Source organism: Rosa chinensis, chromosome 1, assembly GCF_002994745.2.
Source record: "Rosa chinensis cultivar Old Blush chromosome 1, RchiOBHm-V2, whole genome shotgun sequence".
In the NCBI taxonomy this organism is placed as follows: Eukaryota; Viridiplantae; Streptophyta; class Magnoliopsida; order Rosales; family Rosaceae; genus Rosa; species Rosa chinensis.
Genome location: NC_037088.1, coordinates 55,848,098 through 55,875,567, shown reverse-complemented (window position 1 = coordinate 55,875,567; position 27,470 = coordinate 55,848,098). Strand labels below are relative to the sequence as shown.

General features: G+C 34.5%; 3 protein-coding genes across 3 annotated transcripts; 1 reads left to right on the top strand and 2 right to left on the bottom strand.

The window, feature by feature from the left end:
- Positions 1-468: 468 nt before the first annotated feature.
- Positions 469-6,368, bottom strand: LOC121051911. Its single transcript, XM_040515520.1, has 4 exons — positions 2,837-6,368; positions 1,962-2,351; positions 1,358-1,774; positions 469-1,161 (listed from the first exon to the last, which is right to left on the bottom strand). The coding sequence occupies exons 1-4, from the start codon at positions 6,311-6,313 to the stop codon at positions 790-792; spliced, it is 4,656 nt and encodes a 1,551-aa protein (XP_040371454.1). The 5' UTR covers positions 6,314-6,368; the 3' UTR covers positions 469-789.
- Positions 6,348-17,764, bottom strand: LOC121049690 (cyclic nucleotide-gated ion channel 1-like). Its single transcript, XM_040507623.1, has 8 exons — positions 17,644-17,764; positions 17,239-17,537; positions 17,078-17,145; positions 16,576-16,812; positions 11,874-12,160; positions 11,380-11,491; positions 6,494-7,024; positions 6,348-6,410 (listed from the first exon to the last, which is right to left on the bottom strand). The coding sequence occupies exons 1-8, from the start codon at positions 17,706-17,708 to the stop codon at positions 6,348-6,350; spliced, it is 1,662 nt and encodes a 553-aa protein (XP_040363557.1). The 5' UTR covers positions 17,709-17,764.
- A 7,328-nt stretch (positions 17,765-25,092) lies between these two features.
- Positions 25,093-25,814, top strand: LOC112170200 (umecyanin-like). Its single transcript, XM_024307399.1, has 2 exons — positions 25,093-25,261; positions 25,474-25,814. The coding sequence occupies exons 1-2, from the start codon at positions 25,093-25,095 to the stop codon at positions 25,812-25,814; spliced, it is 510 nt and encodes a 169-aa protein (XP_024163167.1).
- Positions 25,815-27,470: the final 1,656 nt, after the last annotated feature.

The following is a 27,470-nucleotide window of genomic DNA, read 5'->3' as shown; positions in this document are numbered from 1 at the left end:
TTGTGGCTAATGGCTCGGCGGTGCTAGGCTTGTGCACAAATGGGATAGGGCCGAGAGTGTGGCCGGTAGGTTGCGTTGCTGGCAGACGGGGCTACAATCCGGAGTTAGGATTACAGTAGCAGTTCAATCCTGGTTGCAATCCTAATCGTGGCAGATGGCTGGAAGCGGGCTGCAGGGGCAGTAGACTTACGGCAAATTTGCAGGAACGCTACAGGGGCAGCGCGGAGCAGGAGCACGGGCGGGGAGCTGCAGGGCATCGGGCTGGGAGCTGGAGAGCGCTGGCAGGCAGGCGCGCAGGCCAGGAGGTGTGCTGGCCGAGAGAGCTGCAGGAGCAGGGGGGCTAGCAAGGGGCTAGGGGCTGCGGTGGTGAAAAAGGATTTCCGGGTTATTGGTTTTTTGCTATTGTGGTTAGAGTCGTGCTGATAACGTGTTTAAGGAAATAGGATGCAAAAGAGATTGTAGAGAGAATTGTGTATTATTATTGAGAATAGGAGCGAGATTATAAAAGTACATATTCTAATGTTACAAGGAATACTAATCCGTCTAGAATTTGGAATTCTTTAACCTTCTCTCCTATTACTACTCCTAGTTTGATAAGGCACCCTAAGTCGATTTTCCTTCAACAATATGCAGCAGCAATTTTAGATTCCGGTTAGCTGAGGCCATCAAATAATGAAATCACGATTCACGAAGATGGCGGGCAAGGTAATCATCTCTGGAGAGAAAACCGACAAGGGAGGATGGTGGATATTCAGATGAAATTTAGTTGGAGACTGACAATCCGTCTTACTAGCTGAAATGCGACCTGTATTCGGAGACTACATTCTTCAAGTCGCTGGCCATGAGAACGAGGAGTTCACTTTTTTCCAAACATCTGGCAAAGGTTCTTGATTTAGGTAAGCCAGGAGAAGAGGTCGATGATGTCGATAATGCCCAATCTATAAGCTGCTCTCCATAGAATTCTCCTGGGTATCGGTACTCCATAATCTGAGCAGCTTCGTTTTGAATAGCCACAACACCACTCACAACAAAGAACATCTTCTCAAGTAGATCATCCTCATTCCCGTAAAGCAAAAACTGCTTCGTAGCACACGGCTTGAGCACAAGACGCTCAGAGATTGCTTTCAACACTTCCTCATCCATTTTTCTAAGCTTTGGCACCTGTAATGTATATTGTTAGATACACTTTATACAACCAAAAAAATAATATTTCAAGAATTAGTAATTTTTACATAGTAGCTAGGATATTGGATTGATTTTTTTTTTTCCTTATTTTGAAAAACTGAAGTCACTGAAATATGTTTGCTACAGAAATGAGGTCTGGATGTGCATATATATCTTCCGGATAGGAACATACATTCTTTAGCCTTGTCACCTTGACAAAAGTTGAAAGGTCTAATTGAGAATCCCTTGGAAGGGTGTCAAAGTGTGACCTATGGTCAGAAGTTACTTCATGCAAGTCTTTCGCAGTGAGAACAAGAATTTCTGCATTGCCAGCGGAAGCAGCTGAATAAGTTGACAATGGGGTTACTTCAGGAAAGGACGCATCTAAGACCCAATCTAGGAGTACTTCTCCATAGAATTCTCCTGCGTAACGCTCAACTTTCTCTCCACAACCTTCATCAAATAATACAGTGCCCTCATTGATGAAGAATATTGATTTAACTGGTGAGTTCTTTTCAATGATCTTGCTCCCCTTATAGATCTTATGATGCTTAAGATGCTGAGCTATTTTTTTCACTACTTCTTCATCCACCCTTTGAAGCTTTGGCACCTACAATTAGATATGTACATTAATAGTATATATACATATAATACCAACAACCTAATCGAACACCAAATTGAGAGAATCAAAAGCACATTATCAGATAATTAATCACATAACTTATGATCATGCTATATACCGATCGAATTATTACGGTTTCAATTGAATATGTGACTTAATAGCCACGGAAACTTACACTCTTTAGCATAGTGAGTTTATCAGAATGAGAGAGGTTCCACTGTGATTTGAATTGGAAGCCTACACTCTCTATGTCACTGGCCATAAGAACGAGGGCTTCAACGATACCACTGGCCCTAGCAGTCTCCATTGCTGAGGGTATTTGGCTGTTGGGGAAGCAGGCCGACGATGGCCAAAGTAGAAGTCGCTCACCGCAAAAGTCTCCTGCAGATCTCTGAAACTCCACTTTTCTCTTTTCAATGGTAACAGTTCCGTCCACGATGAAAATCATCACTTTAAGTGAATCATTCTCTCTGGTAATGGTATCCATATCAGTGTACTTTTTGGGCACAAGACGCTTACAAATTGCTTTCAGCACTTCTTCCTTCATTTCTTTAAGCAATGGCACCTAGGATACATAAGATGCCAAATATAAGGAAGAAAAAAAAAGAGATCACAAATAAAGATGCATAATAAGCAACAACATTATATATACTAGCTATAGGATGGAATATGTTGAGGATGAATTATCTTGGAAGAACTGAAGAACTAACTGGCATATTATATATTATTGTTGTTTTGTGGGAATCAAGCCGCAGACACACTAGCAAATTTTGGAACTACTTCCTCAAGTTTAGTTTGGTGGGATTTGGCTCTGCCTATCATTCATAGTTTTTGTAATCGGGACCGAATGGATCTTCCTAATTTCTGTTTCTATTGATATTGTCGACAGGATTGGTATAATTTTCCCTCCCTGTATTTATTTTTTATTCAATAATTTATCCTCGTTTGAGATTCATCACCAAAAAAAAAATTATATATTGCTTTGTTGTAATAAAAGTCCTAAGTATTGCCATGCATGCTATAAAAAATGTTGGGCTAAGAGGCACTTACTTTCTTCAGCCTACTTAACGGCAAACAACTTGCGATAGAGCTCCGAAGTTTGGGGGGAAGAATGGAGATAATATTCTCCAGATCAGGTTCTCTTTTCTTTTCGAGTTCGTGTAGTACTATTTCCATAATCACCGACTTCATAAGCATAGGGATGCCATTTTTTGATAACCACGAATCAACCTCCGCATCTCTCTCTTCCACCTTGTGCACAAATTCTTGGATGTATTTTCGAAGATCAGATGGAAGAATAGAGAGAATATTCTTCACATCAACATCCCTCTCTTCTTGAAGTTCTTTTTGTACCTTTTTCATGATCTCAGATTTTTTATGCATAGGGAAGTGATTTTTATTTAACCAGTCATGAACCTCTTGACCTTTGTCTTCCATCTTCTTTATACAACCTTTGATTAAGACTTGAAGTTTGCTGGGGAAAATAGAGAGCATGTCTTCTACATTAACAACCCTGTCTACTTCAAGTTCTTGTTGAATCTTCTCCATGATCTCTGATTTTGTATGCATAGGGATGCCATTTTTATGTAACCAAAAATCAACCTCTTGATCTTTCTTTTTAATATTCTGCATAAAATTTTTGATAGATTTCTGAAGGTCATTGGGAAGAATACAGAGGATATTCTCCACATCAACATCTCTGTCTCTTTCAAGCTCTTGTCGTACCGTTTCCATGATCTCTGATTTTTTACCCATAGGGATGCGGTTTTTGGATAACCACAAATCAACCGCTTGACTTTTCACTTCCATTTTGTCTCTGAAATTTTGGAAATAACTTTGAAGTTTGAGCGGAAGAATAGAAAGGATATTATTGACATCAATATCTCTATCTTCTTGAAGTTGCTGTCTTACCTTTTCCATGATATCTGACTCTTTATGCATAGGGAGACAATTTTGAGATAACCACTTATGAACCTCTTCACCTTTGTCTTCCATCCTTTGCATACAAGTTTTTATCTGTTTTCGCAGTTTTGGGGGGAAAATGGAGAGCATATTCTCCACGTCAACATCCTTTTCTAACTGATGTTCTTGTCTTACCTTTTCCACAATCTCTGATCTGTTATGCATAGGGATGCCATTTTGAAATAACCAAAAATCAACCTCTGTAACTTTCTCTTCAATCTTCTGCAAAAATTCATTGATATAGGTTTGAAGCTCAGGAGGAAGAACAGATAGAACATTCTCCACATCAACATCCCTGCCTTCCTGAAGCTCTTGTCGTACCTTTTCCATGATTTCTGACTTCGTACGCATAGGGATACGATTTTTAGATAGCCAGAAATGAACTTGTTGATCTTTTGCTTCCAACTTTTTGATACGGTCTGTTATGTAGCTTTGAAGTGCTGGGGGAAGAATGGAGAAAATATTCTGCACGTCAACATCTTTGTCTTCTTGAAGCTCTTGTCGTACCTTTTCCATGATCTCTGAACTTTTATGCAAAGGGATGGCATGTTCACATGACCACAAATGCACTGCTCGACTTTTGTCTTCCATTTTTTGCACACAACCTGCTATGTATCTTTGGAGTTTAGGGGGGAAAATAGAGAGCATATTCTCCACATCGACGTCCTTGTCTTCTTGAAGTTCTTGTTGCACCTTCTTTATGATTTCTGATCTTATCTGCTTAGAAATTGCATTTTTAGAGAACCAAAGATCAAGATCTCTGTCTTTCTCATCAATAGTTTGAAGAAACTTTTTGATGTAGCTTTGTAGTTTATCAGGAAGAATAGAAAGAACATTCTCCACATCAACATGCCTGTCTTCTTGAAGCTCTTGTCGAACCTTTTCCATGATTTCTGACTTTGTACGCATAGGGATACGGTTTTTAGATAGCCATAAATGAACTTGTTGATCTTTTGCTTCCAACTTTTTGATACGATCTGTTATGTAGCTTTGAAGTGCTGGGGGAAGAATGGAGAGAATATTCTGCACGTCAACATCTTTGTCTTCTTGAAGCTCTTGTCGTACCTTTTCCATGATCTCTGAACTTTTATGCAAAGGGATGGCATGTTCACATGACCACAAATGGACTGCTCGACTTTTGTCTTCCATTTTTTGCACACAACCTGCTATGTATCTTTGGAGTTTAGGGGGAAAAATAGAGAGCATATTCTCCACATCGACGTCCTTGTCTTCTTGAAGTTCTTGTTGGACCTTCTTTATGATTTCTGATCTTATCTGCTTAGAAATGGCATTTTTAGAGAACCAAAGATCAAGATCTCTGTCTTTCTCATCAATAGTTTGAAGAAACTTAGTGATGTAGCTTTGTAGTTTATCAGGAAGAAGAGAAAGAACATTCTCCACATCAACATCCCTGTCTTCTTGAAGCTCTTGTCGTACCTTTTCCATGATTTCTGACTTTGTGCGCATAGGGATATGGTTTTTAGATAGCCAGAAATGAACTTGTTGATCTTTTGCTTCCAACTTTTTGATACGATCTGTTATGTAGTTTTGAAGTGCTGGGGGAAGAATGGAGAGAATATTCTGCACGTCAACATCTTTGTCTTCTTGAAGCTCTTGTCGTACCTTTTCCATGATCTCTGAACTTTTATGCAGAGGGATGGCATGTTCACATAACCACAACTGGACTGCTAGACTTTTGTCTTCCATTTTTTGCACACAACCTGCTATGTATCTTTGGAGTTTAGGGGGAAAAATAGAGAGCATATTCTCCACATCGACGTCCTTGTCTTCTTGAAGTTCTTGTTGCACCTTCTTTATGATTTCTGATCTTATCTGCTTAGAAATGGCATTTTTAGAGAACCAAAGATCAAGATCTCTGTCTTTCTCATCAATAGTTTGAAGAAACTTAGTGATGTAGCTTTGTAGTTTATCAGAAAGAATAGAAAGAACATTCTCCACATCAACATCTCTGTCTTCTTGAAGCTCTTGTCGTACCTTTTCCATGATTTCTGACTTTGTACGCATAGGGATACGGTTTTTAGATAGCCAGAAATGAACTTGTTGATCTTTTGCTTCCAACTTTTTGATACGATCTGTTATGTAGCTTTGAAGTGCTGGGGGAAGAATGGAGAGAATATCCTCCACGTCAACATCTTTGTCTTCTTGAAGTTCTTGTTGCACCTTCTCCATGATCTTCGATTTGTTACGTATATGGATGCCATTTGTATACAACCACTTGTCTACCTCTTGACCTTTATTTTCCTTCTTCTGTATACAAGTTTTGATATAGTTTTGAAGTTCCCGGGAAAGAATGGAGAGAATGTTCTCCACAGCAACGTCCCGATCCTTTTCGAGTTCTTGTTGTACCTTCTTCATGATTTCTGACCTTTTATGCTTATGGATGCCATTTTCAAATAACCAGCGATCAACTGCTTGACCTTTCTCTTCAATCTTCTGAATCCAACTTTTGATGTAATTTTGTAATTCACGGGGAAGATAAGAAAGGATATTTTCCACATCAACATCAATGTTTTCTTCAAGTTTTAGTTGCACTATCTTTTCCATGATTTCGAACTTTTTATGGATAGGAATGCAATTCTTAGAGAACCACAAATCTATGCCTTTCTGTTCCATCTTCCGCACAATTTTCATCTTCCTCATACTACATTCAATATAACTTGGAAGTAGAACAAGAAGGATGTTCTCCACGACAAGATCCATATTTTTTCTAAGTTCGAGTTGGACAATTTCCATGATATCTGACTTTTTCTTCGAAGGAATGCCATCTTCTGATAACCAGGAATCTATATCTAGACCCATCTCTTCCATCTTCTGCTTTATATTTTCCATGTACAAATGGAGTCGAGTGGGAAGATTAGAGAGGATTGAATCCAAATCAGCAGCCCTGTTTTCCCCAACGTCTGATTGCGGTAACTTCTCTATGACCTTGGACTTCAAATGCTGGGGGAGGCGATTGTTAGATAAGAACTCGTCTATCTTTCGACCCTCCTCTTCCATAGTCCGCATACAGCCATTGATATAACGTTGAAGATCCAACGACAGAATAGAGAGGATATTATCCACATTGAAATCCTCATTTTCTTCAAGTTCTTTTTCGGCTACCTGATCCATGATCTGCGACTTCAATTTAAATGGGAGACCATTTTTGGCCAACCATGATTCCACCTCTCGTCCAATCTTCCGTTCAATTTTAGTCTTGCGTTCACGTTTCATGTTCTTTTCGACTAATCTTGCTGTTCCCAACTGCATATATATCTGTTGCACAAACAAGTGAGATAGGACCCAGGCAGAATACCTAAAATCATAATGCACATCTGTTTGTTCTGCATGAATTTTTAATTCTTCATGGATCATGTGTGAAATATTATTTTATAATTCTGGATCAACATATGGACTGTGATCCGGGCTAATAATTAGTCTACATAAAATGAAGATGTTGATCAGTCCTTTAGTATAATTTTTTTCAGAAAAAATTTCATAAATGGTCATTCAACTATGACTCATTCGATACTTTGGTCACTGAAGTTTCAAATATATCACTTTGGTCACTCAACTATTACACTGTCAATCACTTAAGTCACTTTTTAATGAAAAAATTAACAAAGTGACTTAAGTGATTGACAGTGTAATAGTTGAGTGACCAAAGTGATATATTTGAAACTTCAGTGACCAAAGTGTCGAATGAGTCATAATTGAGTGACCATTTGTGAAATTCTATTTTTTTTTTCACCCTCTGTAATAGTCACATAAATAACTAATTCTATTGACTTGGACAACTACATAGCACCAACACTTGGTAGACAAGAATCACAGAATAATTATTCTTAAGAGTATGAACTTCCTTCGGTAAGTGTTAATCCTATATTTATTGTCACTTATAGTCTTACATGCCAAATTTTAAATAGCTAAAATTGGTCTACTTTATTACATTTCCAACAGTAAAAACTATTTTCTCATCTAAATTATCTAAAAGTTCAATTTAGTTAGCAGATTTTTAACCTTTAGTCCAATAGGATTACCTAAACTGAAGAAGAAGAAAAATGAAAATGGGAGTGTTTAACTTTTTGTTATTTTTCTCTCTCCTCTCTAGCTAAATTTGACTTACATTATGCAATTCTCGTTAAATTTGTAGAATAGGAAATTTGGAGTATTAAATTAAAAACTAGTTTCTTTAATAGTTAAGAAGTTGGAGTATTAAATTACGGGTCCAGATTAAGGGACACACAATTGTACACAATGCTTTACACTCCTAGCGAGCCCTTAGATTTTAAAACATTCAATGGTTTAGATTAAGTGTGAGAATGACATGGCATTTGATTTATTTCCTAACAAAAAAAAAAGACAAATAAAACTGGATTAAACTATTTTATTTTTTATTTTTTTATAAAGAGTAAAATACAAAAATAAATATTACTGGAATTCAAAGAATAGAAGAATACAATTAAGAGAAAATTAGAAAGAAAGAAAAAAACCCAAAAAATGAAGCTTCTATTAGGAAAAACCTATTCCTATATTTTCTTTTAATCTACACCCATTCACATGATTAAACCTTCCTTTTAGGTTTTAAGTCTATAATTATGATTTTTCATGTTTTTTAGTTTGACTATTTTACCCTTTTGATTGAATAAGTAAAATATTCCTCAAATATTACTGTTGATTTTTTAGTAAAATATTCATTTCATCTCATTTACCAGAAATGAAATAGAATAATCCAACACCCTTGTCATTAACTTTCTCTTGCTAATTTTGGTATTTTAGATGAACCATAAGCCTAATTGTATAATTTTTCCTATCGTATGTACATGTGTTAAATATCATGTGAGTTTTAACATAAGCAAATGATTTAGGTACCTATCATTTAGGAGTTCACAATTTGTACCTATCAATCAGGGAATAACTTAGGTAGAATGAACCATAAGTAATATTGCATAATTTTGTCTATCATTCAGGTGTTAAACATCGTGTGGGTTTTAATGTACATAAGCAAATGATTTAGGTACTTATCATTCAGGGAGTTCACAATTTGTACCTAAATCATTCAGAGAATGACTTAGGCACACACCTATAATTCTAGCTTTTGAATGTAGAGATTACATAACCTCCAACCTAGGTATTAATTTACAGAGCCGGCCCTGAGGGCTGCTGCCGGAGGCAGCCGCCTCAGGCCACCACTCTCTGACGGGCCTCCGCCAAGTTTTTTTTTTTTTTTTTAATTTTTACATATATTCGTTTATGATTATATAATTTTTTTTTCGCATATCTACTACAATACCGCCACGCTAGCGCAGTGGTAATATAGATGTGTTGTTGTTTGCAACATCAAGGTTCGAAAAACAGTGGCCTATTTTTTGTCTTTTTTTTTTTAATTAGTTTAATTGCACTTTTTTGTTTTTTTTATGTCTTAATTAGTTTCTTTGCAATTAAACTTTTTTGTTCCTTCTTTTTCCAGCTTCTATGGAAAGAATATTTTGAAATTGAATATTAATGTACTTACCCTTTATTTTTCATTGGTTTCTTTTGTAGTTAAATATATTCTGTTCTTTTTTATTTTTTCAACTTCTAAGTGAAAAATTATTTTGGAATTGAACACCCTTTTTTTTTCCCTTGCATTAACATTAATGTAGGGGTTTAATTTATATATATATAAAAAAATTTGTTCGATTATATGAATTTTTTTATGTGAGGCCACATTTAAATTATTTGCCTCAGACCATCAAAATGTCAGGACCGGCCCTGTTGATTTAGATGAGGCTTTTGAATGTGGAGATTACATAACCTCCAACCCAGGTATTGATTTCAATTGCTAGAATCAAGAGTTGATTAATATTTCTGGGTGATGTTTTTGAGCAACCATTTCAAGACTTGCATCTACAGAAAGTTTGGGGATGGTGGCAGCTTTAGTAATTCTTAATAACAATGAGTTTTAATATTTATCCTATTTAATAGTTTTTTTTTAGATAAACCTAATTAATAGGTTTGGGTGTATATTAAAACAATCTTATAGATGGGTTTAATCTAAAAGGTGTGTGTGAATTTGGGTGTAGAATCAAACAAAAACTATGATGTTCATCTTCGTGAAGTAATTTTCATACCTCTTTCCCTAAAATGAGTAAAATCAGTTTAAAATCCTTCCTCCTAATTATTAAACCCTTTATTGAGAATTTTCCGATCTTGTGTATGATTGATACTACCTATTGATGTTCTTGGACCTATATCTAGACTCTTACATGTTAAGTATGAAAATTGAGACTATTCCATGGTCACGATGTTTCTCTTATTGAATTAATCCTAAGATATTTGTTCTTTAATATTAAAATGTACTTGATATTCATTGAAATTGAATATGACAATTTTTTTTTTTTGGTTAATGCTTCCCATAATCCTTCCTCAGCTTGTATTGGGTTGGAATTCTGGAATTAATTTGTGTCCCTTGTTATTTTCTTCTTTGTTTGGTAATGAAGTCTAACATCACTGATGACAACTCATTGGTTTCCCCATGTGGGGTATTTCAACTTGGTTTCTTTAGCCCAGGCAGTTCCAAATCCCCTAGTGCACGAGACCATCCCAATCAAAACCATCGTTTGGGTTGCGAATCGAGGCACCCCAATCAACGACTCCTTAGGCCATTTGATGATCAACACCACAACAGGGACTCTCACCTTCCTTCAACATCCACTACTTCCTGATCTCCATCGCCCATGGTTTCCCTCTTATTTTGGTTTGGGTTAAACTGTACAAATTGTTGCTCCATATACCAAAAAATAAGAAGGAAAAAAGCATGGGCGATTCACAAATCATCTTGAATCTCAATTTCTATATTTAGAATTTGAGGAAGGTGATGGCCGGGGATAAAGCTTATTAGGGAAGGCAATGTGGTGTTCTTTTTCTTGTTATTCTATTCTTAAGTGCGTTTCTTTTTTCGTGAAGATAACCAAGTTGCAGATGCTTTGGCAAATGAAGAGACAAATTCATCAGGTTTGACATGGTGGGACTTGCCACTTGATTCTGTTATCTATTTTTGTAATAGCGATTGGTTGGGGCTTCCCAACTTTCGGTTATGTTAGTTTTCTTAGTTAGTTGCAAGTTATATGTTTGTTTTTTTGTTTCTGGTGGGTTATGATTTAGGCCCCTCCTACTTTACTGTACTTGTTTCCCTTTTTTAATAAATTATCCTCTTTCCGTCAGGGTTTAAAAAAAAAATGTGTTTCTTATTTATCGTTCTCTATTTGTTTAATTTCATTATTCTTTATTATTTTTGTATTTTACTTTTTCTTCAGAAAAGTAAAGTTTATTTTTTTATTTTGGTTGAAAAATATATTATTTTTGAGATTATTTATTCCATGTCATTCTCACACTTAATCTAAACCGCTGAATGGTTTAAAATCTAAGGACTCATGAGAACTCGAGAAGTGTAAAAAATTGTGTACAATTGCGTGTCCTTTGATCCGGACCCGATACCATCAAGTTTTACTAACATCAATTTTACACAAATATTAATGTCCACTTAACCCATAAGTAGACTTTTAATCTTTTATAAAAGTGAACTTATAAGTTCATGAAAATTGAAGATGCTTCAATGAAAAGTTTATATAAAGGAATCGATCACCAACCTGTAAATTTCCAATGAGATATAAGAACAGCAGCAAGCCAATTATAGAAATAGAAACAGCAAAGAGGTTTTCCCATGTATTGGTACTAGGCTCGAGATTTGAACCAAGAGAGCTGCAAAAATGAACAGTGGCAATATACATAAATGTATGAATTCAGTTCACTAAAAACAAGTTATGAACTCGATGAGTCATTGTAATAAAAGTTAAAAAAAAAATTAATAATAATAATAATAATAATTACTTTATCCCAAATATGAAACTTGCCACTTGGACCATTTCTCCATATGGAAGGCTAAGGATATCAGAAATTTTATTCAATATTGAAAATTGGAATTGGCATGGTATAAAATAAAACTATATATGAAAGAGAAAAAAAAATGGTTTTGCAACTCGTATTTTCTTAATTAAACACAAGTGCTTCTTCTAAATAAATAAACAAACACACACAAATTGTTATTCAATATGTGTGATCAGGGATCTCGACATGTACCCACCTCAGATTTCGAAGACCCCACCAAAAACAATTTGTCAACTTCTGTAAATAATCTTTTGATCCAGCAATGCCAGACTGAAGAGCGTCCAGAAATATACCAAAATCATACACATCTTCATTTGCTGGACTTATAGGGCATGCAACATTTAACAATGTGATATTTCTGCTGGTAGGATGATCATGACACTCAAATGTACTTGGTTTACATTCATTATCACTTCGACAGGCATATTGCCAACAAGTTATCATCCGTTGAACAGCAAAAAAATACCAAAATGCTCCAAATACCTAAAATCAATATTCAAGTTAGAAAATAATTGGACTCTAGAGGAAACCTACTACAGTAGTTATTTGTATATATAATGTCAAAACTCTAATTCTAGGTAAACATGAAAAATCTAAGATTTGCACCTATATTAGCCAATAAATAAATTTAAATACATTAAAGGTTTAAAGAAAGTAATAAATAAATAAATAAATAATAATATAAAGGTCACATTTGCCTAATTTTTTAAGTTTTCGATTTATCTGTTCTTTCATTTTATATTCTATCATTATTATTATTTAATTTAAAAAAAAAAATAGATGAGCAAATGATGGGAAGAAACATTAGTGAGAAGCATCGATGAATGAAGGTTAGATGACTGTTGCCAAAATGCCAAGAAGCTCACTTTACATTGTAACAATTTTTTATTATTATTATTATTATTATTATTATTATTTTTATCGTACCCCCTCACGTCCGCAAATCCCACCAAAGATATTTGTGAACTACTGTTTTTTAAGAGTTAAATCTATTTTATCTCCTTGGACTTTATATCTAAAACTGTTTGGACATCCGGACTTCTAATTTGATCGCATATACCTGTATACTCTCCAATATGATCAATCATAGTATTATTAAACTAATTTGTCAATTATTTCATAAATTGGTGACGATGTGAGTCCACTCAAGATCAATTTTTAGCCTTAGTTATGTAAAAGGTGTATTTTGCACGATTGAAGGCCTTAACTAGTTTGAATAGGCAACACTACATAAAGAAATCGATAGATTAGTAGTTAATGATTGGCTATACTCGATCACATTGGAGAGTACTACAGCACATGGATCAAATTAAAAATTTAGATGCACAAATAATTTTAAGTGTAAAATTCAGGGAGATAAAATAATTTTTTTAGTCTTTTTTCAATTACTGTTCAAAATATAATGAGTACTTTTTGTAATGAGAGTTAGCAAGTACAATCAATATTTTCAATCCAACAAAAAAAAAGTACAATAAATATGATAAGGGTGCATTTATTGTCACCTTACCAATCTCTTCGTTCACCCAACTTGCTCATTACACCATACATTTTAATTATTAAATTTACTTATCTAACCCATTTGTTTTTCCAAAAATATCCTTGTATGACATATCTAACTAAAAAAGATTTTTTTTTTTAACGAAAATCTCTCATTTGATTTATACTAATAAAGAAACTAAAATATATTAAAATTTTCTAATAAAATTATAATCTGATTTACTTATATTTTTTTATTTTTCTTTCAATTTAAATTTTGATTATTTCAATCCATGTCAAAATATTAGTAAGTTAACAACTATGAGCAATGATGAAGAGATTGATTATTTTTTCTTTGTTTCAAATTTTTACTTTCTGTGTTCATAAAGGGTATTCTAAAGATTTTAATGAAGTTTACACTAAGACCTCGTTTGGTTCACGGAATTAAGGGCTTGGGAAAGGAAAGTTATTCATTTCCTATGTTTGGTGTGCACAAGGAAAGGAACAACTTTCCTTTAAGAAGGGAAAATATGGAGGAAAGTGAATCCTCTCATCCTCTAAAGGATTCATTTTCCCTTCCACTTTCCCTGCATTAATTACATGGTATAAGTACATTTATATCCTTGTTGAAAATTATTATTGACAATTTTATTTAAAAAGTTTATGACATTTTGTAATTATATATGAGGATAAAAATGGAATATTAGTATGGTTTTGTTTCCTTTCCTCCAAAAACTAGAATGGACACAAACATGCATTTTCTCCTTACTTTCCCAACGTTTCCAAACAGTGGAAAGGAAAGTTAGTGGGAAGTTCGTTTTCATTTCCCATCGGATTTCCTAAGGAAATGATTTCCTTTCCGCGAACCAAACGAGGCAAATGGTTTTGTGAACTGAATAACGAACTAATGATGAATAGGCAGCAAAAAAAAATAGTAATAAATTTAAATTTGGGTGGAGAAAATAAAGATGAGTGTTATCCAATGAGAATTTAAGTAGTAGTCTTTATATTTAGTTAATTGGTTATATATTTAGTTTTCCTTACAGATTTAGATTTTACAACATAAAGTTTACTTATTAGTCAATTTGCACTTGGGAAATATAGTTTTTCAATAATTCAAATGTTTGTAGGTTGAACTAAGAAAATCGTAGGTGGCAATAGCTGCACCAATATGATAATTATTTACTAAATTTTGTGTCTTCTGCAAAAAAAAAAGGCAATAATTATTATCTATCTCTACTACTATAAATGGAGGCTCTCTTTTGGTGCCAAAGGGACCAAATTTTGAAATGCCCATAATGACCTTAAGTGACATGATTATCAAATTAAGCCGATAAAATATAAATAGACATAAGTGTAAAATTGAAAAAGTAAGCAAACCATCACTATTATATGTCCAAAAAAAACAGATTATTCATTTTAGTCAACCCACAATATCATATATTATTATAAAAGATAATAGTTTTTTGGAGAATAGTTAAAATAATAGTTGATATAATCTTTTGAAGTATTATTATTGACCAACCAAAAGGTTACTATTAGAAAATCAAAAAACTATTGTCGATGAAGCAAAATGCTACTACTAGAGAGCCGAAAAGTTACTGACATGTTTTCGAGCTACCCAATCACCTTTCGACGCGGTCCGTTGTAGATGTACTCTCTCTCTCTCTCTCTCTCTCAAGTGCTCTTATGAAGGAAAAGATTATATAGTGGCTTAATTGATAATATATAAATTTTAGAAAGATAATTATGGATAATTTACGATTGCTGACTCCGAATCAAACTAAGAGTCATTAATGGATCAAGTCAAGCCAGCCGAAGTCCATCTATAGCTAGCTGAGACTAGATGCGTTAATATATGTTAAAAACTCTCAACGGTTGGATTTAGTGGCAAGCATTTCAAAGCTTTTAGTTTTCTTTTCATTCTCTCTCTCTCAAGTGCTCTTATGAAGGAAAAGATTATATAGTGGCTTAATTGATAATATATAAGTTTTAGAAAGATAATTATGGATAATTTACGATTGCTGACTCCGAATCAAACTAAGAGTCATTAATGGATCGAGTCAAGCCAGCCGAAGTCCATCTATAGCTAGCTGAGACTAGACCCGTTAATATATGTTAAAAACTCTCAAGGGTTGGATTTAGTGGCAAGCATTTCAAAGCTTTTAGGGGATAGTTTTCTTTTCATTTTAATATTTGAATGGGACAATTTATTTGAAAGACGAGGTATATGCAAATTTGTTTTCCATGTCTACTTTATTTTAAGATTGTATAATATTACACGTCAATCTACCTTTATTCAAGGATTGTATATAGGAAGTTTCTTAAGCTACATTTATATACTACTATAGGAGAATTGAAGTTAACAAAGCTGCTAACTTAAATACAGTTTATAAGAGACTGTGAGGTACAAGTAAATTTAGGTGACTGAGAAGAAATGCACAGTTTTAAATTATTATAATTTCAGAATTTAAATTTAATAGACGTGGCTGAGATTTATTTAGCTCTCACAGTAGGACCGGTCCTAAAATTAAAAAAGTATGAAGCGAATAATTAGAATGCGGCCTAATATGAAGTTTAAATAATTTTTTTTCTTCATATAGCTATAAAAAAAATATCTTTTCTTTGTTAAAGATAATGATTATACTTTAAAAAAAAGTATAATGATTATAAAAATAGTAACAACAAAAAGAATGTTACTTTTTGTAGATAATTTTTTATATTCAAATAGCTAAATTTTTATTGATTATAAAAATAATAACAACAAAGAGAAATATATAAATTTATGTTTATTGTAGATTTATAAAGGAACAAAATTGTAGACCTAAAAGCATACAAAAAGAAGTAAAAATCTGAGAGACAGAAAAGGCCTTGTTGGGATTCGAACCACAGTTATACTTCAATAATGGAAAGACTACCAATCCGCTAATGTAAGCAATATACGTTCATTTGCAAAGTTTTTAAGTAATGACAGATCTGCCGAGGCCCTTCGATAGCCCGTGTCTTGAGACGGCTGTCGCAGTTTGCAATCCTCAGTGTCGGTTCTATCTCACAGTCTCTTAAAGTTGTCTTTTAAATGAGCATAAATGTTAATGTTAAATTATAGAACAATATTGGATATATTGAGAAAGTCACAATTCTTAACTTCTTTACCCTCCAATATTCAACCGCACTGCGTGTATGAAGATTTCTAGTTTCCTACAGTTTTAGGCTTGTCACATTAAAAAAAATAACTCAAAATAAAATATACAAATTTCTATTAGAGTTATAGTTGGGTTAATTCATTAGGTGTGTACAGATGTTAGTGATGCAAGATAGAAGTAAATTTGATGGAGTTTTTGCTATAGTTTCTCTAGAACAACCATCGCTCTTTAACATAAACTTTATGGAACAAAATAGATTATATCAAGAATAGAACTTACATGGCTTCCAAGGATGTACATAAAGAAATTGAGTCCACCTTTAACCCATAATCCAGTCTTTCCGTTTGTGAGCAATTGTCCAATCTTTCCTTTAGAAGAGGTCTTAAACTCTTTATATGCAAGGGAGATACTAAGAACTCGTGGAACATATTGGAATAGAACAAGAAAATTCATAAATTTCCTCATATTCAAAGATCGCGAGCCCCTCATTTTTGTGAAGTAATTGACAATTACTACCTAGATACATTACAACAAAATTAGTATGACATCATGTGATAAAGTATTGAATCAATTAGTAATTAAGAAATAGCCTTGCCTAATATTCTTTTTTCGTCGATTCGTGTTTTCTATATATTTCTTCTCTCGATGGTGTTTTCATTGAGAGGGTTTGGTAGCTCTATGTACCTTTCTTTTCTATGCAGTATTAGTTCAACACTATGGATCTAATATCTTATGCTTTTATTGTGAAATTTAGACCGTAAACAAACAAGGTTAACCGAACCTGCGGAAGGGGAAGAACAGCCAAAATGTCAACAAGGATGCATGACTCCCAGATCTCCTTAGGTGTTACTAGAAAAACAAACAAAGAGAGAACTTTATCAGTATGTAAGGAGCTAGAAATCTCTTAAAATGGAATCATCTTATGGATGTATATATACTTACTATTCTTGAGTTTATAAATTTGAAAAATAATTTTCAATATATAAATGAAATCCGTAATCGACCGTAAAACCACAGCCGTTATCTTCAAGTTTTGGTCTAGTCCCATGCATTTCATGTCATCGTTTATGACTGGGATGTATAGGAAGAGAGGATCAAGTAAAACAGCAAGGACGCATGATATTACAAACATCATATTCCACCTTGGAAGGTGTGCGCCGTTAGGATCAAGAACTCTGTCTAGAATTGGCCATCTTCCTCTTGTTGTCTGTGAAGTTTCCTCGGGAGACATAGCATTGTTCCTATCAAACAAATAGATGAAGAAACACATTAGCCATATATAGAAGCTCGGCATTCATGCATGGTTGTGCATTTTATGTACGTAGCAGAAGAGAAAAAGAAACTAACCCTGCAAGTGTCGTTCTCGAGTTGTTCGTAAAAGTCATATCTACTGATGTGTGGGAGTCAGCCATAACTCAAAGTACTTATCTACAGTTGAAACTGAATACAGCAAGAGATTAGCCAATCCGGCCAGTTTGAAAGTTTAAGTACATGACAAATAAACATTTTTTCATCATATTTATAGATCCCAGCAGGCAGCAGCAGTCTGCATTTTTAATATTTGGCAAATGAGTTGGCGATTTGAGTATGTTAATTGTAGTACATTATTTATTCATTTTTATATTAGAGGATGGGAGCTTCGAATATGGGACTTTGAACAATGATTAGTTTTTACTAAACTTGAACGACGTTGACGAGGAATCCGGGAAAAGAAGAATGGGACAAAAATCGATGGAAAGAGTTTCCATTAAGGTGTATACTATTTACCAGAATGGGGGTACAATTACATGGGTATTTTTGGATTATTGAAAAAAAATGAGGGTTTGTTCAGTAAAATAAATATGCTACTGAACAAATAAAATGGTGTTTTTGGATAATTTTTAAAAAGTGAGGGTAATTTTAGTATGATAAAGTTGAGTAATACCTAGACCCCAGTGGAATGAAAAGAGTAATTCCAGATTTTCTCACAGGCTCCACAAAAATTGATTCCCCTTTAGGCCTTGTTTTCCACAAACCGAACGAAGTTGAGCCTGGGAAAGGAAATTCTTTCTTTTCCTGTGTATGGCAAGCACAATGATATATATGAACAAGTTTTCCAAATGAAGAGAAAATGTGGGAATTCATTTTTCCTCATTCTTCTTGCATCAATTAGTCAATTCGCATTATATGTTTTATTGCATTGATTATAAATTTTTTAACAATTTTTCTGTCAACTTTTCAAGTATTTCCAAACACCGAAAATGAAAATTCATGAAAATCTTTAGTTCCTATTTATTGGGAAAGATAAAGGAAAAATTTTCAAACTTTCATTTCCACGAACCAAGTGAGACTTTTAGTGTTACTAAACACATAATTAAGGGAGAATGTGAATCATTATCTATTATTCCATTTCTATTTCGAATTAGTAAATGCATCCATAAGTCTTTGCCCCTCCCCAATTCTTTCTAATAATTAAACTCGATTTGTTGTTTCAATAATGCTAGCTAGTAAGCAGATTGAATTGGTAAACACATGATTATTAAATTTCCATGTCCTTTTGGAATTAGTAAACGCACCCATAAGTCTTTGCCGGTTTGCCCGCTCTCCAAGTCTTTTTTCTAATAATTAAACTGGATCCGTTGCTTCAATCATGCTAGTAAGCATATTGAATTAGTAAAGACATGATTAAAGAAGAATGGGAAAGAGAATATTTCCATTTCCATTTCGAATTAGTAAAGTGGAAATTATTAGCAGATTAAACTTGGTGTAATTATTACCAATAATCAACTAGTAGCATTAATGCCTTCAGCAAGAGCCCATGCTAACATAACATAAAGTAAAGAGTCAATTAAGACTTAAAACTTATTAACTAAGACTATCTTATTAGAATATTAGTTCATGTGAATCATAACTTGGTGCTGGCTAGCTGTAGTATACATGTCAGATGCGTTGACAATAGATCTAAATGTGTTAATAAACTAGGACCATAAAACTGCATGACCAGGAAAACACAAAAAATATAATCGACCTCATGTAATTAACATGCAAAATTGCATTCACAAGTAATCGAAGTTCTACACTTTAATTTAGTCAAGTGATTGACGTTGTGAGTAATTAAACAACTCGCATTAGTTTTAGTTATAACTATCCCTACTATACATTCATATTGCTTATAAGTAGTCCAGCTTCTCAAAATAACAACGCAATAATCCAAATAACAATCCAGATGTGAATCTCGGCTGTGAATCAAATGAGGAACGCAAGTAAGAATCCTACACCTTCGATATTAAGTAATGAAGAAAGGTAGAGGGTTAAGGGTTCGTGAAGGAGAGGAAAATAGAAATTGTTTCAGTCAGATAGATAGGTGGTCTAGTTTGACGGAATTACGGGATGTTCTGCTACTATTGCCATCGGTCTCGTTTATCTGCATGGCAAACAAAGGTCAGAGGAAAAGACCGGTGTACTGGCCTTTGATGCTAACACCCATGAGTGTAAAGCTTGTTGGTCATAAATGGGTCTTTGTTAGAAAGTGCAATGAGAAAAATGAAGTTGTTAGATATAAAGCCTGCTTTGTGGCGCAAGGTTTCTCACAACGCCCTAGAATTGACAACGAGGAGACATATTTTCCATAATAAATGTCATAACGTTCAACTACCTTGTCAGTTTAGTAGTTTTCAAAAAATTAACATGCAGCTTATGGATGTGGTTACAACATATCTCTATAGGGATCTAGATTCAAAGATATGAAGGTTCCAGATGGACTTCAATCACCCAAATCAAGTGGCTCTAAACCACGGAGTGCGTTTTCAATATGATTAAAATGCTTGATAGGAGCATTTTAATGCGACGTTTTAGCTGCATTTCCCTACATTTCTTGCGTTATTTCCTTATTAAAACCCTGTTTAGGAAAGTTTCCATTCTTTGATTGGGAAAGTTCCTATTTGTAGAAAGTTTATATTTTTGTAGTTTCTATTTATCATTTTTAGTAAGTTTCCATTTTCAGTTTAGGAAAGTTGCCTTTTTTCATTTTAGGAAAGTTTCTATTTTTCTTATTAGTTTCTATTTTCAGGACCTCCGAGCAAAAAAAGTGGAAATGAACTCATAAATGGAAAGAGGAGCTTGCGAACACCAAGGGGAGCAAAGATGAAGGTACATTGGAGTAGATGAAGGTGAAATGTACTAAAAGATCAATTTTACACATATTCCTACTCCGAGGAGAAACCAAGCCAAGCAAAGAAGAAAGAGCGGCCGCCTGACCAAATGAACTTCAAATGAGCTGAAACCTTCCAGATCCATTCTAGACACCCAAAGGAACATTTCATATGAAGAGTGCAAGATCCAGATAGAAGTGGAAGGCCTTTAAACAATCAGCCCAATTTTCTACAGAAGCAAAACCGGAAAACTGGACCTGTAAGAGGTCCAGCAGCATTTTCGGCCCAACCACATGGAATAAAGCTCTGAAAATTTGTCAGGATAATCTACACTCATAGTGGAACATTTTTTATGAAGAAGTCGAAGGCTCATTCTGAAGTCTTGTTAGAGAAATAATTGAAGGAATAAAGGGGCAAAAACTGACCTAAAACCAGCTCAATATTCACATGTTTATGTTTCCTACGTACCCACATGAAGAAAGCTAGATACTTTTCTCTTTTTCCTTGGATATATTTTTCTTCTACAATCTCTTTAATAGATCATCGTCACTTCCATGTTGCTGCACCTTCATGCTTTGCTTTCATTTCATCATTTCTCTATCTTTTCCATATTTTACAAGTGAACTTAGATCCACTTTTATTATTTTTCTTCCACTCATCATTTCACTCTTCTTTTTCTTCCCTATATAAACACCTTCTCCTCTCATTCTAAGACACATTCCTTCATCCATTCCATCTCCTTGTCTCTCCATTTCCTTTCCATTTTCCTTTCCACCCTCTAGAGCAAGCCACGAGTTCAAGCAAGGCCAAGGGAGAAGAAGAATTGCCGTGAGCATCATCCTCCATCATCATCCTTGAAGCTTGCTTTCGAGATTCAAGAGACTACATCCTCAATTCGTTCATCTCATCTCCATCTCACGGTGTAATCCGATTCTCCTTTGTAACCTTTGCTTTGATTTCGTTGGTTTTGTTCTAGTTGACATATATGTATGAACAAAGTATTATTTCTGGAATTTTTATGATTAATTGATATTTTCAGATTCATATCATTGTTCTTCGAGAGTTGCTTATGTGGGTTTGCTTAATTAAATTTGCGTTATAGATATCCTTTGTGTATTAATCTTATTTGGGTCGACACTTATAGGGTTTATGCATAATTGTTGCTAGGTTTAAGAACATGAAATCGACTTTTCATTTTGTGTAAACTTAAATCAAAGTAGTAAAGGTTTTGCACAAAGATCAAATTTAATTAACGAGGATTGCAATTAGGTGGACTTTTCCATACTAAGTTGTACACTTGAGTTGATAGCCTTTCTTCATGTGTAATGCATTAAACATGTTGTGATTAACTAGCTTTCTAGTGCTTGAATGCATGTTTGATAGGATTGATCTAGGTGCTTTCGCTTAGGTTAATTAGCATTGAAAAGTAAAATATGGGAAATTGTTTGCTTTTAACGTTTCACATGATCAACTCCTTTCTCATGACTTAGATGAACAATATTAGGGTTTGAATCAATTTTAATCATATGTTTCGATTTTGATCTTTGTTCTCTCATTCCATTCATATTTTTATGTTTTTGCATTTTAAATTATTTTGTTAACTTAGTTTTATTTTCGAAAATCCAAAAACAAAATCCCCCCTTTTTTTCGTAAATAATGTTTATAGTTGTGAATATATTTGTGAATATTATACTTTGTTTTAATTTTAATTGTTTAATTGTTTGACAATGACAGGTGTACCCTCAATCCCCGGAATAGAACGATCCCTATTTGCTTATACTACTAACAATATTTTCAGGGTTAAATTATGCGCTTGCTTTTAACGCATCAACGCTCACTATATGGATTGAAACAATCTGGACGGATGGGGTATAACCGTCTAAGTGACTATTTGATTGGGAATAGATATGTCAACAATGAAATATACCCATGCGTGTTTATTAAAAGGATAAGTTCCATATTTACAATTGTAGCAGTTTATGTTGAGATCAACATGAACTTAATTGGAACTCTAAATGAGTTAAAAGAAACTGTAAATATTTGAAATCCGAATTTGATATGAAAAATCTTGAAAAAATACAGTTTTGTCTTGGGTTAGAACTAAAGCACCATAGTGATGGAATTTTGATCCATCAGTCAGCGTACTCATAAAATACTAAGGCACTTTAATGATGATAAAGTGAAGCCAATGAGTACTCCCATGAATGGCCGTAGTTTTGAGCTTGAAAAAGATCCGTTTCGTCCAAAGGATGAGGACGAAGACATTTTGGAGGCCGAAGTGCTTTATCTAAGTGCAATAGGTGCATTATTGCACTTAGCTCAATGCACAAGATCAGACATCTCATTCGTAGTGAACTTGTTAGCTAGACATAGCTCTGCGCCAACACGCCGCCATTGGATTGGTATCAAGACAATCTTTCGATACTTAAAGGGTACGATTGACATGGGCTTGTTTTATCCCTACATAGAGAAAAGCAATGACAGAAGAATGGGATCAGACCCCGTTAGGCAAAACACCGCCGTCCACCAAGATGTCATGACTGGCCATGTCGTTGCCGCCCAGAATGGCCAGTTTAGTCCACATCTCTTACATCAAAACGACATATGGTGATGTTTTGATGGGTTTTGCTGATACAGGGTACCTCTCTGACCATCACAAAGGTCCCTCCCAAATGGATTATGTCTTTACCAAGGGAAGTACTGCAATATCTTGGAGGGCTATGAAACAAACCTTGTTGTTACTTCCTCAAATCATGCAAAGATTATTGCTCTATATGAAGTTGTGCGTGAATGCATATGGCTAAGGTCTGTAATTAGACATATTTTGAGGAACTTGTGGTTTGAAGTCTACCATAGATCAATGCAACTTGTATTGAACAAATGAAGTTAGCTTTCATCAAGGGCAACAACACCAAGCATATATCGCCTAAGTTCTTTTATAATCAGCAATAACAAGCACTTCTAAAGATTGAACTGAATCAAATCTGATCAGAGGATAATGTAGCAAGCTTATTCACTAAGTCATTACCTAAATCCACCTTTGAGAAACATGTGAAGAGCATCATATCAGATTGAGAAAGTTATCCGAGCTCCCATGATTGTAGCAATCGGGGGGAGATGTCAACATCAGGGGGAGGTATGATGTCTACATGTTTGATCTTGAAAAGTGAATGATGTGTTGTACTCTTTTTCTCCTCCTCGATCGAGGTTGTTTTTGTCCCACAGAGTTTTTATTCCTTGAGCAAGGCTTTTAACAAGGTAACGTTTGAAGCCTCATCATCAAGTTTGAGCGGCACAAGGGGGAGTGTTGAAGGATGTTGACTTTAGTGTGCCTTGTCAAACTAGGATTAGTTCTATAGTTGTAATAGGAGAGAATTTCCACTTCAAGTTAGAATAGGAATCCTTGTACTCCAAGAAATTGTACTTTGTAATCCATATATATAGGGCTCCTATTATCAATTAATACACACACCAATTCTCTACAATCTCTCTTGCATTCCTACATTCTTAAACACACACAAAATTGTTTATACGTTAACCTTGTCTAAAAGCTTGATAGTTTTGAAGCTCTGAACACCTGATACTGTTTAGCAAAAATGTCTCTACTTGAGTACGTATACGTATATCTATATGTATATGCAGGGGCAGAACTACTGTTCGGCCCAAAGGGGTCCGGACCCCCCTAGCTTTTTGGCTGACACACACATATATATATATATATATATATATATATATTATTAGTTAAACATGTATGGTGTAATCAATGCAACCTACTGGATCCCCTCTCAAATCAAATGTATCAATTATATATATAATAATGCTGACCCCTCTCACTACCCAAACCATACTGTCAGTCTCTACTTAAAAAAAATAACAAAATAATAATATTTATTCTATAAAGATTAAAGAAGTAATAAGATAAGAGAGAGAAGTCAAAGTAATAATAAATAACTATTCCCATTCCTAGGTCATTAGGATTTGAATTTGAACAAGGAATTTCGGTAGTTGTCTATATATTAAATAAGATTTTTATATTATTGTCATACCGTTATTTATCATTATTTTTTTTTTCTTCGAACTTAATAATTCGGTTATATGATCGTTACTTTATGTATGGACCCCCCCCCAAGATCAAATCCTGACTCCGCCCCTGTGTATATGTATATGTATAACTGTTTGTTTGTTAATATTATAAATGTTTTTTTTGTTATAGATTACAGAATACAGATTTCCAGGGAGGGAAACCAATCCACTATAGTTTATTCCCACCAGTACGTTCCTATCTTCCTTCGACACATGAAAATGACCCCTTGGCCTTTGGGGTTATTCATAGTACTATTATGTACTTAAGCAAGTACTTAATTAACCTACTGAAATGTTCAGAATCGTTAATACCGAACTTAATGTGAACATAATCAACTCTTGTTATGTATGAATTAAAAATTGGCATCTACAGCACCATCTAGTAATTTCAGGTTGTCAAACACAATATATGCAGTAATATAGTTCTTTGTGAAATTTGGCGGGAGTCTCTCAGCCGGCCGTTTGCTTTCCTAAAATCCGAGAGGTCTCTCCCTCTATAAAGTCAGGTACCACATTCAGTCTTCATTACCAATTTCCTACAAAGTAACACAAGGACAGTGAAGCTAACTGATTAGATACTAGGATGGGGAAAGCCATGAATGTTTTAGTTGCTGTTATAGCATTGGCAGCAATGTTACATACAACAGAAGCTGAAGAGTACGAATTGGCTTGGTCTATTCCTTCTGGTGGAGCTGGCACTTATGAGGCCTGGGCGGCCGAGCATACCTTTGAAATCAGTGTCGATAGTATAAGTGAGTATTACTAGCTAGTTTCATCTCTGAATTAATACCCCATTAATCGATTGCTTTTTAGGGTTCACATCTAATTGAGCAAATAAATTCGATATTTCCCGTACAACTTTTTAAAATTAGGTATTTAAGGGCTTCCATTTATGCCATATGCACATGCATGTGCTGAAGAAATCCATGATGATGATAATATGGTTGTTTCCTTTCTTGTGCAGCATTTGAGTTTCCAGCAGGAGAACAAGACCTGGCTTTAGTGACAAAGGAGGATTTCGATAGTTGTACCACCACACATCCGATTTTGGAAACAACAAAGCCAGTTAATGTTGGGATTGTTCAACCCGGCACATTTTATTTCATCTGCACATTTGCTGGCCATTGCGAAAAAGGGCAGAAAATTGCCGCTAACTGGACCAATTCTTCGGCCGCGGCACCTGCTCCATGTCCAAGTTCAACTGCAACCACTTACTCCGCTCTGCCACTTAAATTTCTTTCCAAAAGAGTTAACAAGCACGGCAGCAAGAAGAAAGTGTCTCTGACCTTGGGGGGTGCCATCTAAGTTAATTCAAATTACAAAGACGTCCGGAGTCTTTTTTTTTTTCCTGTCAAGAGTTGCACTATAATAAGTACTATATATGCATTGTACGATGTAAATGGTTGATCCAGAAACCCAAAAAATAACTTGTTGATCTTTTATTTATACTTGGCAATCAGTTTTTCCTACGTTTAAGTGATGCAAATATATACAAGAAAGTGATGGAAATAAAGCTCAGAAGCTTCCTTGTATGGAAAATTGTACAATGTGTTAACGTATGACATGCATACAATTGCCAATGAGTCCTCAAAATAGTAATATTAGTTCTCAAAGTGATAACATGAGTTCTTAAAGTGGTAAATTTTCTTAGTTTACCGTATGAGTCCTCAAAATAGTAATATTAGTCATCAAAGTGGTAACACGAGTCCTTAAAGTGGTAAAAATAGTTGATGTATGAGAAATGTTAACGTACTATAGCTTTACCCTCCTTGTATTCAAAGGGGAAATTATACGGTACCTGTATATATGTGATACACTCATTTACAGGTCTGACAACAATTTTGTTGTCATTGTGGTAAATAGAGTTATTTTTTGGGTAATTTTAGTTTTATTAGAGGTAATTACTCCACCTACGATATTTTTATAAGTTTATGAACAAATTGTTGTCGATGTGGTAACTTGGTTCAATTATATGTAAATGTGTAAAACAAATGTGATAACTTTGTTGTCAATGTTGTAAATTTGGTTCAATTAGATGTAAATGAGTATATGATAAACATCTAAGTACTGTAGACAACCCCGTATTCAAAGATCTCATGCCCCTCATTTTGAAAAGAAGATGAGAATTACTACCTGCATACATTTTTAGTGTCTATACCAACAGTTAATTAAGAATCTATACCTCCTTCATAGTCAGCCATCTCTTCCTCGAATCTGTATTTCTGGACAACACAATAAGCAAAGATACCATTGAGCCTATCAACCGATGATCACAGAATTCAACAGTTAAAACATTGGAGTTCGAAAAAGAATGCTGTAATCGGCATTGTTTTGAACACCTGGTATGCACACAAGATGCAGTGTGAAGGCCGTTTCATTTTCTTCAGCAGACTGTACTGTGAATATTTGTATAAATTTCAATTGGCTCCCAAGTTGCTTTATAAATTTCCAGTACTGTCATTGGATGACCTCTCAGCGTTGCTATGTATCAATCAATTCCTGACTATTTTGTTTCTTTGATTCTCTGTACAAAAGAGAGAGATGGGAAATTCATGCAATCATAGGATTATTTTCATTCTTTCTCAATCATACCAGACTACTAGTAGAAAGTAGAAACGCTACCTGGAGTTCTATCAAATAAATTTAATATATGTAGAATATGTTTTGGTACAAATTATGAAATTGATTGGAAATAAAATTGTAAAGAGTAACTTGCTTGTATACATGTTTCAAGTTCCCAAGAGTAACACCAATTCAAGTTGAGGCATCATGAGAATAACAGCACAGGGAAATTTCTTATACCAGAATTTGTGGTACTTTAATCGGAAGGAAAGGATTTATGTACATAGAGCACACGCTGCTGCATAGCCAGGATCACAGAACTTGAATAAATATGTAGATTCATGATTGGACTAAATACTGTTTAGTCATTGAGCTTTTGACCATAAAACACTTCAGTCT